This window comes from Dendropsophus ebraccatus, chromosome 5, assembly GCF_027789765.1.
Source record: "Dendropsophus ebraccatus isolate aDenEbr1 chromosome 5, aDenEbr1.pat, whole genome shotgun sequence".
Lineage (NCBI taxonomy): Eukaryota > Metazoa > Chordata > Amphibia > Anura > Hylidae > Dendropsophus > Dendropsophus ebraccatus.
This window is the reverse complement of record NC_091458.1, coordinates 15,465,480-15,482,453: the sequence shown is the minus strand read 5'-3', so window position 1 is coordinate 15,482,453 and position 16,974 is coordinate 15,465,480. Positions and strand designations below refer to the sequence as shown.

The following is a 16,974-nucleotide window of genomic DNA, read 5'->3' as shown; positions in this document are numbered from 1 at the left end:
GGTCTCTGTATTCTGTCTGCCAGATATCCAGAGGGTCCGTGCCTCCATTAGCTCCTCCTGGTGATCAGGATTTATAGTACTCTCAGCCTCCTGCAGGTTACACTGGATCAGAAGCTGCCAAAGCAGTATGGCCACCGCCGCCGCCAGCGATTTTCTTGGAAGTATCTGTGATGTTTATAGTCTATGAGGAGAGAAGGAAGAGAAAGTCAGTGGTGCCTCTATGGGGTCACTTATCTTCCATGTCATGCTGTGTAGTCCTGTACTAGTTATATGGAGGTACACTGCTTATATAGGGAGGTTATATGGAGGTAAACTGGTTATATAGAGAGATGTGAGGCTATATGGAGGTATACTGGTTATATAGAGAGATGTGAGGCTATATGGAGGTATACTGGTTATATAGGGAGGTTATATGGAGGTATACTGGTTATATAGAGAAATGTGAGGTTATATGGAGGTATACTGGTTATATAGGGAGGTTATATGGAGGTATACTGGTTATATAGAGAAATGTGAGGTTATATGGAGGTATACTGGTTATAGAGGGAGATGTGAGGTTATATGGAGGTATACTGGTTATATAGAGAGATGTGAGGCTATATGGAGGTATACTGGTTATATAGGGAGGTTATATGGAGGTATACTGGTTATATAGAGAAATGTGAGGTTATATGGAGGTATACTGGTTATAGAGGGAGATGTGAGGTTATATGGAGGTATACTGGTTATATAGAGAGATGTGAGGCTATATGGAGGTATACTGGTTATATAGGGAGGTTATATGGAGGTATACTGGTTATATAGAGAAATGTGAGGTTATATGGAGGTATACTGGTTATAGAAGGAGATGTGAGGTTATATGGAGGTATACTGGTTATATAGAGAGATGTGGGGTTATATGGAGGTATACTGGTTATATAGAGAGGTTACAAGGAGGTATACTGGTTATATAGAGAGATGTGAGGTTATATGGAGGTATACTGGTTATATAGGGAGGTTATATGGAGGTATCCTGGTTATATAGAGACGTAAAGTTATATGGAGGTATCCTGGTTATATAGAGACGTGAAGTTATATGGAGGTATACTGGTTATATAGGAAGAAAAAAAGGAAAAATTGGCAGCACATCTATGACTCTGTTCACACTGCAGGTTGCACGCTGCTTGTGGCTAAAGTACAGACAAAGAAACAGAAGGTGCAACAGCAACCCACAGGTGCAGGGGCTTACCGTATATACTCCTTCCAACGTACACATGGTAAACACCTGCTCTGTAGATATTAAAAAGTTTATATAGGAAGGTTATATGAATGTATGCTGGTTACATGTGTGAGGTAGAGGCAGGTTAAATGTACCCTGTCCACCCAACCTGTGCCCTCCCCCTTCCCCCAGTCCAAAGGCGTGGGACCCTAGAGTGACGAGCTCTCTAGTGAATGGCCCCCTGTGCTGCTGCTGCTTCCCCCTCTGTAGATGGAGGGTTCTTAGTGTACTGCACACTTTATGGTAGTTGGTGCCCAGTGATTCGGGGTTCCTCCTATCCTACAGGATACAATTATTCACACCACTTGGGACAATATAAATGCAAATAAAGGGATTTTATTCCAAAAGGTAATTATATATATATATATATATATATATATATATATATATATATATATATATATATCTCCAACCAGACATGGAGAGTGATATACAAGCAATGACTATGGTGAGCACTGTGACTGGTGGGATTGTGGTGTATCCACAATGGAGCCTCCTGTATACACAGGTATGGCTGGTATGTTATCTCTGCACTTATACTGACAGCTGCTACTAGAGCCCACAAGTCAAGGGCCACTATACTTATCATTACATCAATATAACTTATAGGTTATATGGAGGTCTCCTGGTTCTATAGAAGTGTGTGAGGTTATACAGAGGTTATCTGCTTATATAGAGAGATGGGAGGTTATATGGAGGTATACTGGTTATATAGAGAGATGTAAGGTTATACGGAGGTATACTGGTTATAGAGGGAGATGTGAGGTTATATGGAGGTATACTGGTTATATAGGGAGGTTATATGGAGGTATACTGGTTATATAGAGAGATGTAAGGTTATACGGAGGTATACTGGTTATAGAGGGAGATGTGAGGTTATATGGAGGTATACTGGTTATATAGGGAGGTTATATGGAGGTATACTGGCTATAGAGGGAGATGTGAGGTTATATGGAGGTATACTGGTTATAGAGGGAGATGTGAGGTTATATGGAGGTATACGGGTCATATAGGGAGGTTATATGGAGGTATACTGGTTATATAGAGAGATGTGAGGTTATACGGAGGTATACTGGTTATAGAGGGAGATGTGAGGTTATATGGAGGTATACTGGTTATAGAGGGAGATGTGAGGTTATATGGAGGTATACTGGTTATAGAGGGAGATGTGAGGTTATATGGAGGTATACTGGTTATAGAGGGAGATGTGAGGTTATATGGAGGTATACGGGTCATATAGGGAGGTTATATGGAGGTATACTGGTTATATAGAGAGATGTGAGGTTATACGGAGGTATACTGGTTATAGAGGGAGATGTGAGGTTATATGGAGGTATACGGGTTATATAGGGAGGTTATATGGAGGTATACTGGTTATAGAGGGAGGTTATATGGAGGTATACTGGTTATAGAGGGAGGTTATATGGAGGTATACTGGTTATATAGAGAGATGTGTAGGCTACTGATCCCACCCTGAAGCCCATGTAACTTATGACTAGATGATGGGCAGATGCTAAAGAGTTAATCAAGGTGGTGCAGTAATGGGGGGGCGGCTCACTCACTCACTAATATATAACATCATCCTCAGCCCTATAGGGAGGACACATATGGCGGTGCACTCAGCCCTCCAGATGGTGTGTGTCACCAGAGACCTCTTACCCCAGGGATGATCAATAAAGGAGCGGTTCTGGAGGAGGAGACGGGTCCACGGAGGGCGGCAATATTAACCCATTGAGGAATGAATCCCCCTGTTCTATTATATGAAGGTCTACTGGTTCTTTGGAAGTGTGTGAGGTTATACTGAGGTAACCTGGTTATATAGACAGGTGTGAGGTTATACGGAGGTATACTGGTTATATAGACGGGTGTGAAGTTATACGGAGGTATACTGGTTATATAGACGGGTGTGAGGTTATATGGAGGTAACCTGGTTATATAGACAGGTGTGAGGTTATACGGAGGTATACTGGTTATATAGACGGGTGTGAGGTTATACGGAGGTTACCTGGTTATATAGACAGGTGTGAAGTTATACGGAGGTATACTGGTTATATAGACGGGTGTGAGGGTATACGGAGGTTACCTGGTTACACTTCTATAGAACCAGTAGACCTTCATATAACCTATAATATAAGTGCACTCATCTCCTTCTTCTAGTCCAGGGTTGGATAATATTCTGCTCAAGGGCCCCCCGGCATCTACCATTCTCTTAGTAGGTCTTTGTCCGGCATTCTCCTGGCAGTATAAATATTACCTGTGACGCTCCTCAGACAAGGTTAGTGTGATTGGACCGAGTGTCAATCTCTAAGTCATAGTAACAGAGCTATATACATCTCTACCAAAGTGCCTTAGAGACTGAGAGTCCAGCTAACCTGCTATTTGCAGTATCCTTAAAGGGGTTATCCAGGGCTACAAAAACATGGCCACTTTCCCCCTACTGTTGTCTCCAGTTTGGGTGCAGGTTTTGAAACTAAGTTCCATTGAAGTAAATGGAGCTTAATTGCAAACTGAACTGGAGACAACAGTAGGGGAAAAGTGGCCATGTTTTTGTAGCGCTGGATAACCCCTTTAAAGGGACAGTCAACAAATATTCTTACTCCCAAAGGTATAAGCTGTATGTAGACTGTATAACTGTTCAGTACAGTCCTAGTGTCAGAAGTCGTTCCCTGGACTTTGTATCACTGACACAGTGTGTGATACACTAGGGACACTACGCCAGCATCATGTGACTTTTAAAATGCACTATTGTACCCAGCAAGCCCTGCACAACATAGCACCTCATTTACTGTACAGAAATACCTCAACCCTATGGGGCACTATTAATGTGAAGGGGGGCGGCTTCTATGTGAGGTTAGAGGCGCTCAACAGGGTCCTAAAGCCTCCAATCTATTGTACAGTTCTCCAATAAATGCTCTAATATTGTAATAGCTTATATATAGCATCATTATATGACACATACATCACACATATATCATCGCTACATCACACATGTGTAACCATTACATCACACATAATTCCTCAATATATTACACATGTATTATCACTACATAACACATATAGCATCACACATACAGCATTATCACTACATCACGCATACAGCATCATCATTACATCACACATACAGTATATGATGACATCACACATATATCATCACTATATTACACATTTATCATCACTACATTACACATATATCACTACATCACACATATATAATCACCATTACATCACACATATATCATCACTACATCACACATATATCATCACTATATTACACATTTATCATCACTACATTACACATATATCATCACTATATTACACATTTATCACTACATCAAACATATATCATCACCATTACATCACACATATATCATCACTACATTACACATATATGACTACATCACACATATATCATCACTATATTACACATTTATCATCACTACATTACACATATATCATCACTACATCACACATATATCATCACTACATCACACATATATCATCACTACATCACACATATATCATCACTACATTACACATATATCATCACTACATTACACATATATCACTACATCACACATATATCATCACTATATTACACATATATCATCACTACATTACACATATATCACTACATCACACATATATCATCACTATATTACACATATATCATCACTACATTACACATATATCACTACATCACACATTAATCACCATTACATCACACATATATCATCACTACATCACACATATATCATCACTACACCACACATATATTATCACTATATTACACATTTATCACCATTACATCACACATATATCATCACTACATTACACACATATATGACTACACCACACATATATCATCACTACATCACACATATATCATCACTACACCACACATATATTATCACTATATTACACATTTATCACCATTACATCACACATATATCATTACACCACACATATATCATCACTACACCACACATATATCATCACTACATCACACATATATCATTACTATATTACACATATATCATCACTACACATATATATCACTACATATATTCGATGCAGACAACTCCTATATTCCATGTATTTCCGGCCCCTTCCATGCGCCCCTGTGCTGGGACCCTGCAGATCCTGAGCTGGCATGTCTTCCTGGCATTGCTGTAATCTCTTCCCTATGTGTAGTGCTCCCAGCACTGATTTTATAGGGACTGCTTTCCTGTACAGGGCACTTTCATGCGTCCCGGGGGGGGGGGGGGGGCTGCCTTGTCCCCTCTCCTTATTATGTGCACAGCTGGGGTGAGAGGAGGAAGCAGGAAAGATGTATTTCTGTGTAAAAGTGATCCCCTCCCCCGCCCCCTATATACAACCTAAATAGAGGAGAGGCGCATTTCACCCCTGACAGCTGACGGATCCTCATAGACAATGGAGCTGCTGCCAGCACCCTGCAGGTAACGTGCACCCAGCCTGGATGATGAGTTATAGGCGCCATATGCAGATGTAGCAGAGCTGAGTTTGCTCTTTGTTTATGACGGATTTGGGTATAGCTCTGCTGCATCTGCATTTATAATGCAGTGTATATCACTACTGCACAGCAGCACAGAGGTTGTCACACAGCTATACAGAAGGGTGGCATATTATCCCAGGTTTAGACGCATTGTCGGACAGGTCCGTCATCTTTATGGGATGGTACCGGTTGGATTTTTAGCTGTGAAATCTTTTGTTTCCGCCACCATATTTAGCCTAAGTGAACGGGTATGTTAGATTAGAAATACATGACTGCTTACCTCCAGAAACGGCGCCATCCCTGTGCACAGGTTATGTCTGGTATTGCAGTTAAAGTGTAACTGTCACTTTAAAAAAAAAAGTTTTGACATGCTGTAAAGCAGTGGTCTGCAACTGTTGCAAAACTACAACTCTGGCTGTCCGGGCATGCTGGGTATTGTAGTTTTGCAACAGCTGCAGGTTTGTGATTACTGTTTTTGTGGAGGCATGACATTTTATTTTAGCCGGGTTTTAAAGTACTGAGTTTTAAAGTAATTTTGACCTGTCAGAAGTTTTTTTTCTCTTAAAGTGACAGTGCTTATTTATGCTTTATTAAAACAAATGATGCAATACTGTATGCAACCTATGGACAGGGGTGGCGATGTTGGGGAAGACCCATACATTCTATAGCAGTGATTTTCAACCTTTTTGAGCCGCGGCACACTTTTTATACTTAAAAAATCCTGGGGCACGCCTCCAACCAAAATGGCACAAAATGACACTAAAACAGGACATATTATACATATAGTTAATAATATAGATTCTAAATGTATTTATACTCCCTCAGTGTGAAACCTGGGCCTGTTTTCGTTCCCCCCCCTGTTCTTTTTCTCCACCATACTTCTCTTCTGTGCTTCTCTCCACCATACTTCTCCCCCCTGCTTCTCTCCTGAGCTTCTCTCCACCATACTTCTTTCCCCCCTGCTTCTCTCCTGTGCTTCTCTCCCCCATGCTTCTCTCCTGTGCTTCTCTCCACCATACTTCTCCCCCCTACTTCTCTCCCCCCTGCTTCTCTCCACCAAACTTCTCTCCCCCTGCTTCTCTCCACCATACTTCTCCCCCCTGTGCTTCTCTCCTGTGCTTCTCTCCACCATACTTCTCTCCCCCCTGCTTCTCTCCTGTGCTTCTCTCCACCATACTTCTCTCCCCCCTGCTTCTCTCCACCATACTTCTCCCCCCTGCTTCTCTCCACCATACTTCTCTCCCCCCCTGCTTCTCTCCACCATACTTCTCTCCCCCCTGCTTCTCTCCACCAAACTTCTCTCCCCCCTGCTTCTCTCAGCTGTTTCTCTCCCCCATCCCCAGGTTTCTCTCCCCCATTGTTTTCTCCTGTTTCTCTCCCACTCTTCCTCCTCACCTCCTCCGAGATGGTCGCCGCTGCTGTCCGCCTCACCTACTGGCCGCCCGTAGGGCCTAGACGTGCTCCTCCAATCAGATGAGACCAGGAGCGTGGTGCACTGCGGCGGGTCGTAGCGCACACGTTGTTTGGATGCGTTCATCACGGCCCGCTGCATCGCACCACGCTCCCGGTCTCCGCTGATTGGATAGGAGGAGCACGTCCGGGCGCAACAGGTGGCCAGTAGGTGAGGCGGACAGCAGCCCACATTATAATCTGCCACTGATCGCTGCGCATTTCCGGGGAACAAAACACAGGGGCACCATAGTTTGGGGAACTTTCCCCCGCGGCACACCCGACCATGTAGTGTGCCACGGCACGCTGGTTGAAAATCACTGTTCTATAGGATACTTTATATCTTTACCGTATGGCTTCATCTTATAGAACATGGGGTCATGGAAGTAAATACCTTCAGAGCTCCGACACTGCAGATAGAGAGCGAGATCTACAGAGGAGATCATGTGACGGGATGTGTCATGCCAACGACATCCTCCAGAGCTTAAACAGAGACAGACACAGCGGCCTCTTTACTGATGTGGTCCTTCAAGTCGATGGTTGCAAGTTCTTCTGCCACAAAGTCATCCTGTCTTCCAAAAGTTCCTACTTTCGAGCCATGTTTACCAATGGCCTGAAGGAGAGCCGTGACCATGTGGTGGGCCTCCAAGAGATCTCCGCTCCAGTCATGGGTCTTCTCCTGGACTTCATGTATGAGGGCAGGATCTCCATACAAGAAGACAACGTGGAGGAGATCTTACAGGCTTCAGATCTGCTCCACATCTGCAGTCTCCGAGATGAGTGCGTCAAGTTTCTTGACAGCCAACTGGACCCGTCCAACTGTGTGGCCATCATGAAGTTTGCCGACATGTTCTCCATCACTTCCTTGTCCGAGAAAAGTAAGAAGCTGATGCTGGAAGGCTTCGAGGAAGTCTCCAACCATGAGGAGTTCTTGGAGTTGACTAAGGAGGAACTGATTGAGTATTTGTCCAGTGATGACCTAGTGGTGAGCAAAGAAGAAACTGTCTATGAAGCCGTCATGAAGTGGGTGAAGAAGAATAAGAGCCAAGGAGGAGAAGCTCTAAGGGATCTTCTGGAACATGTCCGATTACCCTTGATGGATCCTGCTTATTTTCTGGAGAAGGTGGAACTGGACAAGACCATCCAAGAGTGTCCTGAGTGTTTGCCTCTACTTCACGAGGCTCGTATCTATCACATTCTTGGAGACCCCATGAGTTTTCGAAGGGCGAGGCCAAGAAGGTAAGAAGTGACCACATGAGTAAGATCACCTATCCATGGTCATATGATGTCTCCTATGGATTCCCTATAGATTGTAGCCAGGATCTGTCTTTAATAGAGGCGAGCAAATCTCCAGCACGCTCGGGTTAGGGCCCTATTCCACGGGACGATTATCGTTAGGATAATCGTTAACGATAAACGATCTCAAACGACCGCTATTGCAAACGACCTGAAATCGTTCACCCAATTACACGGAACGATAATAGTTACTTATGATCGTTCTTGCGGTCGTTATGTCCTCGTTACTGCGAACAACTGAACAACGTCTTTTTCCATGCGAACGAGCAACGATAAAAATAGGTCCAGGTCTTATTAAGCGATCGACGATTTCTCGTTCATTAATTGTTAACTGCTATTCAACCGAACGATTATCCAAACGATAATCGTCCCGTGGTATAGGGTCCTTAGTCTGAACTCAAACGTGCAGCATTTGAGTGTAAAATCTCTGTTATGCTGCGTTTACACGGAGCGATAATTCGGCCGATCGTACGATTAACGATTTAGAAGTAACGATTTTTTTTATATAACGCGTTTAGACTGAACGATATATCGTACGGAAAAATCATTTTGCGATTGCTTAAGCCTATCTCGCACATAGGTTAAATCGGTGAACGACTGTTTACACGGAACGACCAACGACTATTTGGGAACATGTTCAAAGATCAAAATGAACGATTTCTCGCTCTTTGCTTGATCGTTCGCTGTGTTTACACGTACGATTGTTATCGTGCAAATTCGCACGATAATCGTTCCGTGTAAACGCAGCATTAGAGGGGCTTGTGGCTGTTAAGGGGACACTCTTGCTTACACTAGTAAATCATCTGGGGGAACTGGTACTGTTATGGGGACCCACCATCTATCTTTCTAATACTTAAAGGGTTTTAGCCATTAATATTTGCCACCAGTATCAAATCTGACTTCTTGCTGGCTAATATAAGTGCCATATTCCCTTGATTGTTTACCAGACTCAGTGCCATACATTTAGTAGTGGCTGTGTCTGGTATTACCGCTCAGTCCTAGTCACTTGACTACATGTTCCCTGTATTGGGAGTAGGGACTCTAGCAACTAAATACTGATAGACTATACAAAGCTTAGGCCTTCAATCTCAAAGTTATGGATCCCCCTTTAAAGGATGGTAGTCAATGATTTTGAATGTTGCCCGGTCCTGACATAACATACCCAATAATAGACTGTAATTCCTTAGGCTTCAGAGCTAAAAATTCCCAGTGCCCCCTGCTTGTTCAGTGTCTACACAAGGCTTTCTTATGGAATTTGCATTGGGAAATGTTACCGTTACACCATAGGCTATATAGTCATCTAAACATTTATATTACCATTAACTTGAGAACTTGAGAAAAAAAGTTTGTGCCCCCTTATAAGCATCACCCATGTATACGTCCTGTGATGTCCTTTCAGGTTCATGGAGGTGTCGGAGCTCATTGTTGTTATTGGTGGCAGTGACAGGAGAGGAACCCTAAAGTTACCCTACATAGACAGCTACGACCCCCGGACGGGGCAGTGGACGGCGCTCTCCACCTTCCCTGGATATACGAAGTCTGAGATGGCCGTCTGCACGCTGAAGAATAACATCTATGTCTCTGGTGAGAAGAAGGACATTTGGCAGATGACATCAGGAGGGAATGTCTCCTTGGTCATATACATTAGACATGTGTGCTGGGTGAACCCACTGATTTCAGCAGGACCAGACCTCCATCTACATGTATGCAGCCTCCTGACTCTTTCCAGATGAGGTTGGCACAGTCAGAGACAATAGTCAGGCATCTTATATTTCATCCTGCCCGATCATTTTGTTCTCAGGGAACTCCCCTTTCCCAATATAGAAAACATGCATGCTCAACCAAGCTGAGTGTCCGTGTATGTGAGGGATGAGGAGATGTAGCTATCCATGTGTCCACTGCTTCCATCCAGATACCCTGACCCTGCGCCTTATTTTATTTATCGATTCCCCATTTGGTTTCCTTCCCGGCAGGGTGTAGCTTAAGGCTCATAAGCCCTGGTGCCAACAATCACCCCCGACCCCTACCAACACAAGTCCCACACAAGTTAATGGTGCCCCCTGGAGGTATTAGTGCCCCCTCTATGTCCCCCACAAGTTAATGATGCCTCCCCACAGTAGACACTAATGCCCTCTGTGTCCCTACACAACTTAATATTGCCTCATCTGTGTAATCCACAAGTTAATAGTGGCCCCTCTGTATCGCCCATACGTTAATAGTCTCCTCCCTGTGCCCCACAGTAAGTACTAATGCCCCTCTGTGCCCCCCAGGAAGTGCAAATGCCCCTTCGTCCCCCCATCAAGGTAATAGTTTATGACCTCCCTCCACAGGTTAGTAGTGCCTTATTAGTACCCCTAGTAGGTGCTAATGTCCCACTGTCCCCCCTCCAAGTTAATTGTGCCTCCTTTGTGCCCCCCATAGGTTTATAGCGTCCCCCACAAGTTCATAGTGCCCCCTCTGTGTCCCGCACAAGTTCATAGTGCCCCCTCTGTGTCCCCCACAAGTTCATAGTGCCCCCTCTGTGTCCCCCACAAGTTCATAGTGCCCCCTCTGTGTCCCCCACAAGTTCATAGTGCCCCCTCTGTGTCCCCCACAAGTTCATAGTGCCCCCTCTGTGTCCCCCACAAGTTCATAGTGCCCCCTCTGTGTCCTCCACAAGTTCATAGTGCCCCCTCTGTGTCCTCCACAAGTTCATAGTGCCCCCTCTGTGTCCCCCACAAGTTCATAGTACCCCCTCTAGTTCATAGTACCCCCTCTGTGTCCCCCACAAGTTCATAGTGCCCCCTCTGTGTCCTCCACAAGTTCATAGTGCCCCCTATGTGTCCTCCACAAGTTCATAGTGCCCCCTCTGTGTCCCCCACAAGTTCATAGTGCCCCCTTTGTGTCCTCCCATATGGAATATACACAGGATATGCTATTCATCTCTGGTAGATATGGATTCTACCTCTAGGTTTCCTTCGCATCTCCAGAACTGGGGTCCTCCTATCTTTTGTCTCAGTTGGTAAGGATGCATTGAGTCAGGCTGTGCATGTGCCTACCGCCATAGTAGCTGGCTGTGGGGGTCTCACTGGTTGCAATTTCCTCTCCTAGGGGGTCACACATACAGCCGCCATGTCTGGATGCTTAACACACAGATAAACAACTGGGTAAAGATGGCATCGCTGAGCACAAACCGCTGGAGGCACGGCATGGTCACCTTAAAGGGACAGGTACGCATAGAGAAAAGGGGCATTGCCTTGTGTTGGGGTTTCCAGTTGTATCCTCTCTTGTACTCTAGTCACATCCAGAGCTGCTCAAAATGTTACTTGTTTCCTGGTAGGTGCATGGCCCAACAACACCCCCTTCTGATTCGCATTCTGCTGCAGTGCTTCATTGCACATATAGTTATTATTGTTGCTTCCCATAGATCTACGCTATTGGCGGATTTGATGGCCTGAAGAGATTATCTACAGTGGAGCGGTACAACTCCTTCACTAACACCTGGTCCCCGGTGACCCCCATGCTGGAGGCTGTGAGCTCTGCAGCCGTCGTCTCCTGTATGAACAGGCTGTATGTCATTGGCGGAGCTGTGGAGCATCATGGGAACACGGATAAGGTATAGTAGCGGTTATTTATACGGTTATATGGTTTTTATACGGTAAAAACTCTTTGAAAAGACCTGCTAAAATTAAAAAGTGGTGTTTTGGAGAGGTTTCACTGTAGTTTGATGTTCAGATGAAGCAGAGTTCACTTGGTCACTGAGTGATCATGTATTTTAGTAATTAGCACTGGAAAGGCTATAGCTGTTACTATTGGGCCAGCTGGTACTTGTAGTTCTCTGGGTAAGGATTCCTCATGAACACAAGGATGGGGGGGGGGGGTTGAATCAGTCTATAACCCCCGGTGTAACCAAACACAAATTGGGGGAGATTTATCAAACATGGTGTAAAGTGAAACTGGCTCAGTTGCCCCTAGCAACCAATCAGATTCCACCTTTCATTTTCCAAAGAGTCTGTGAGGGATGAAAGGTGGAATCTGATTGGTTGCTAGGGGCAACTGAGACCGATTCACTTTACACCATGTTTGATAAATCTCCCCCATTGAGTTCACTCCTCTAGCTATTAAAGAGTTAAATATTAACACCTCTTGGTAAGAGGTTCCCCGTGGTGAGACAGCCTAGGAAGACTTGAGTTAGGGCCCTATTCCACCGGACGATTATCGTTCAGATTATCGTTAAATCGTTCGAATCTAAACGATAATTGTTCGGTTGAAATGCAGTTAACGATTAACGACCTGAACCTATTTTTATCGTTGCTCGTTCGCAAAACGTTTGCAAATTGTTCGCATTGAATAAGACGTCGTTCGCAGAAGATATGAACGCAATAGCAAAGAAAAACGATCGCAAATACGATCATAAGTAACGATTATCGTTCCATGGAAATGAGTGAACTTTTCCAGGTCTTTTGCAATAGCGGTCGTTTGAGATCGTTAACGATTATGCGAACGATAATCGTCCGGTGGAATAGGGCCCTTACTCATCAGAGTGTTTTTGACTTTTTAATTACATTTTTTTTAATTTTCCCTTTACTTTGAGTACACCCCCCCCCCCTTGCTTGCTTGTACAGTACAATACTGCTATACTCACATACTGTACTGCAATGTATGAACCACAGACCTATGGGCACCCAAAATTATTGTGTGTTTTTTCTTGTCTGTGTTTTTTTTTCCTTAGGATTTCTTAGGAAGAGGTTATTTTTATTTCCCTATACAGCGGTACGTAATCTGAGAGAGCGGTCTGTCCAGTGTCGGACGTGTTATGGCCGTGTTGTGACTAGTTAGCGATCTGATCTGAGATGTGAATAGTAGCTGCATTCTCTATCTGGTGGGGGAAAAAGGTCCCTCTACTTCCCCGACGCTCAGTCTATTTCTGGGAACTTGTCTGTATAGATTGTATAGAGATACAGATCTGAAGGAGATGACATCTGAAGGGCTATTTCTATGGCACCAACGAGAATAGAAATTCCTTCTAAAATAGCTATTTTACTGTAAAGTTCACATTGGACACAAGTTAACCCCCTTTCAGGCCCAATTTTGCTGAAATGGGGAATTAAAGGGGTACTCCAAAGGAAAAGAAAATGCTTTTACAGCAGTTATATAGATAAAGACCAATGACTCTTGGATGTTTTCCCTCTGCACAAGGTTCAGTGTTACAGCCCTGAAGAAGATAAATGGACGTACAGGGCTCCCGCACCTTTCTGTAAGGACGGCATCAGCGGAGTTGAAATTGATGGGACTATTTATGTAGTTGGAGGACTCGTGAGCGCCATCTTCAGCTACCGACCAAATACAGACACCTGGAGGGAGGAGGCGTTATTACCAGGACCCCTGGTCAGAATCATATTCTCCAAAATTTTGTACAGTGTTTATGCAAAGCTTTTATGCAGATCTTTGTGTCTCCATGGTTACAGACTACAAACAAACTCTGTGTAGTCTGATCCTGCAGTCATATAATAAAAATGTCCTTCAGCTGATTTTTAATATACTGTATATGTCCCTGTCTTCCTCCAGGAAAGTTGCGGCGTGGCGGTGTACAGAGGAAAGGTCTACATTATGGGAGGCAGAGATGAAAATGGAGAAGCCACGGACAGATGTTTAGTGTTTGATCCTGAAACTAAGATGGTTTCTGAGGATGGGCCATTACTCCGATCCACCAGTCATCATGGCTGCGTCTCCATCCTGCAGAAAACGAGGATATGATCGGACATGGAACATTTCTTCTGATTATCAGCCACCAAAGGGTGAGCCGGTGAGGGGATGATGAGGGGTGAAGCTGAGAGGAAGAAGCACCATGATCAGTCTAGTTTACCCCTCTCTTTGTATACTATTTAACTCTCTTATTATTGAACCTTGTGAGGTTCTGGAGTAGGTTTTCGGTGTATATTTGGGCGGAACGGATGGTAAATCGCGCGGACTCTGAGTCCGCGCCCTCCGTTCTGCCCACTACACGCCCCCTTTCCGCCCCCCTGGCGTACTCGGCGGAAAGTGGCGATTTGCGAATATTTTATTCGCAAATCGGCCATTTGCGTATAAAAAAATACGCAAATCGGCACTTTCCGCCAAAAATCATCCGTACGCCGGATGATACATGTGACCCTTAGTCTAGTATTCACACCAACAAAGTTCCCGCCTATCTGATCATTCAGTAAAAAGTAGATAGTCAACCAAGTAGTAAAACTTGGGGTATAGCAAGAAAGTAAAAACATGTCTGGAATCAGGGCACCTGAGGCTACAAGGTGATATAAAAAGCTGATTTGTTTTAGGACTGACCACAGGTCCTCCTTATTAGGCCTTTAATATAAGAAGGGGTTCTCCTCTTCTTCCAGGGGTTGACTCAGGAAACCCACTTCACTCAGTTACCAGATTCCTCTCAATTAACCCTGTTACATATACTGCAGTAGTTTTTATGTTTTTGTGCTTTCCACCTTTGTGTTTTTTTTAGGTGTGTATATTTCTTTTAGTGTTTTCTGTGTTTGGTGGGTATCTTTCTTTTTGTACTATTAGTTATCTGTTTTATTATTACTCCTTTTATATGTTTGCATGTTTTTTTTCTTTGGTTGTTTTTAAAGTGTGAGGAGAGAATAAGAGAGAACAAGCTCAGGCAAGATGACGGCCTTCAAAATCTATACAGAAAATAGAATGAAAAAAAAAAAAAAAAAACTAAAGGAAATATAGGGGATACAAGCCTGGGCTCAAATAAATACATGTATGTATATGTATGTGTGTGTGTGTACTGTACACTTTAACCATTACAGGGCACCAGACAATTAAGCAAACCAAAGATATTAACCCTTAAAGCACACTAGAGCAGAGATACGGCAGCAGCGCCCCCTGCTGCGAGTTCCCAGCGTGCATTGCTGTGTGTGTTACCCATTATCACAGACTTCCTGAGCTCGGAGAGGTTTTGCAGAAGTGGAATGTCTGTGTCTTTCACCGCATTAATCTTGTCTTGGACGGACATATTATTTTCCACAGATGTGATCCGCATCTTATACACTTCAGCTATCCATACTAATACAAGAAACATCTGCGTCCGGGCCAGACGTCCCCAGGAGAGGGGGCTCCGCAGCAAAACCAGGCTTAAAGTGGATCTATCATATTGTGTACACGGCTACTATGCGGACCTATGTGTTTCTGTGGCAATCATACAGCACACCAACAGGACTTTATCCATGAAAATTTATATATCACAGTCATACCTCCTGGAATGAAATCTGCCAACATCTGCTTGTTTAGAGATTGCAGATCCCAAGTCTTATTTATACATAAAACAACCCAAACTGATCGGTTGGGGCTCACTGTTAATACCCCCTTGGGACACTAGAGCCTGAGTGGGCCCCTGGAGGCAATGTGCCCTCTAGGTAATCCCCCCCGTCCCCCATGTAAGCGTTTCCATCTTAAAAATACATTAAAAAAAAATATGTATATACACCTATACTCACTGGCACATCAAGGGAGGCTTATTACTGTATGGGGAAGCACAGGGGGACATTATTACTGTATGGGGAAGCACAGGGGGACATTATTACTGTATGGGGGTGTCAAAAGAGACATTATTACTGGGCACAGTGGGCATTGTTACTCTGTGTAGACTCAGGGGGCATAAATACTATATGGGGGCACAGGTGGACATAAATACTATTTTGAGGCACAAGGGACATCATTACGATGTGGAAGCACAGGAAGTATATTACTATTTGGCGGCACAAGGGGCATTATTACTATATGGGGGCACAGAAAATATTAATTCCAGTCCTCACAGACCTGTTCGTTTTCCTTTAGGAAGCATACCCTACTTAGCACCAATTGCCTGTATTAATTGCACCTGTTTGATCTCTTTACCTGGATAACAAAACACATGTCCACAAACTCAGAGCACTGTCTAAGAAGACCTGCACAAGGCTGGGATGGGCAACAAAATAATAGGTAAGCATTTTGGTGAGAAGGTGGAGAATGTTCTCTCTAAGGATGATTCTGAAAAAGGTTAGGAATCAGTCCATAAGAGAAACAGTGATTTTATTAATAGTCTCTGATAATACAAGATAACTTGGCAATGGGTAACTTCTGTGATACAGACTTGAGCTCACTGAATCTGTGCTGGGAGATGCTGGAAGTGCTGAGGTAGAGTAGCAGTGTTGGTGTAGCTTAGCGTTAAGGAGAGTAGAGGAGTTTGTCGGGAGAGCCCCAACCCAAGGTAGTTGTAGAACTTGAGAGAAGAGTACTGAAGAGAAGAAGACTTAAGAAGAGAATACTTGTGCCCGTGTTTAATAAACCACCTTCTGCCCTGCAGTGTCGGTGTACCCATCCATGAAGGTGACACAAGCACCAGACTGTGTTACCTGGGCAAAGCTAAGTATGTGAGTGTCCCAATTTCACCTACGCTGCGAGAGAGTACGTAGACCTTTGTACGGTTGCTTTGCTC

The 16,974-nt window shown here is 43.9% G+C and overlaps 1 protein-coding gene across 1 annotated transcript; it reads left to right on the top strand.

The window, feature by feature from the left end:
• The first annotated feature begins 7,412 nt into the window (after positions 1–7,412).
• On the top strand, positions 7,413–15,203 carry LOC138793395 (kelch-like protein 35). Its single transcript, XM_069971956.1, has 7 exons — positions 7,413–8,459; positions 9,916–10,100; positions 11,607–11,725; positions 11,923–12,111; positions 13,695–13,883; positions 14,064–14,293; positions 15,122–15,203. The coding sequence occupies exons 1-6, from the start codon at positions 7,573–7,575 to the stop codon at positions 14,250–14,252; spliced, it is 1,758 nt and encodes a 585-aa protein (XP_069828057.1). The 5' UTR covers positions 7,413–7,572; the 3' UTR covers positions 14,253–14,293; positions 15,122–15,203.
• Positions 15,204–16,974: the final 1,771 nt, after the last annotated feature.

Bases quoted from the DNA above. Each gene is read 5' to 3' on its own strand.
- LOC138793395 (XM_069971956.1), top strand. From the start codon at position 7,573: ATGGCTTCATCTTATAGAACATGGGGTCATGGAAGTAAATACCTTCAG. The intron at 8,460-9,915 runs GTAAGAAGTGAC...ATGTCCTTTCAG, and splicing joins CGAAGGGCGAGGCCAAGAAG to GTTCATGGAGGTGTCGGAGC. The intron at 13,884-14,063 runs GTCAGAATCATA...GTCTTCCTCCAG, and splicing joins CGTTATTACCAGGACCCCTG to GAAAGTTGCGGCGTGGCGGT.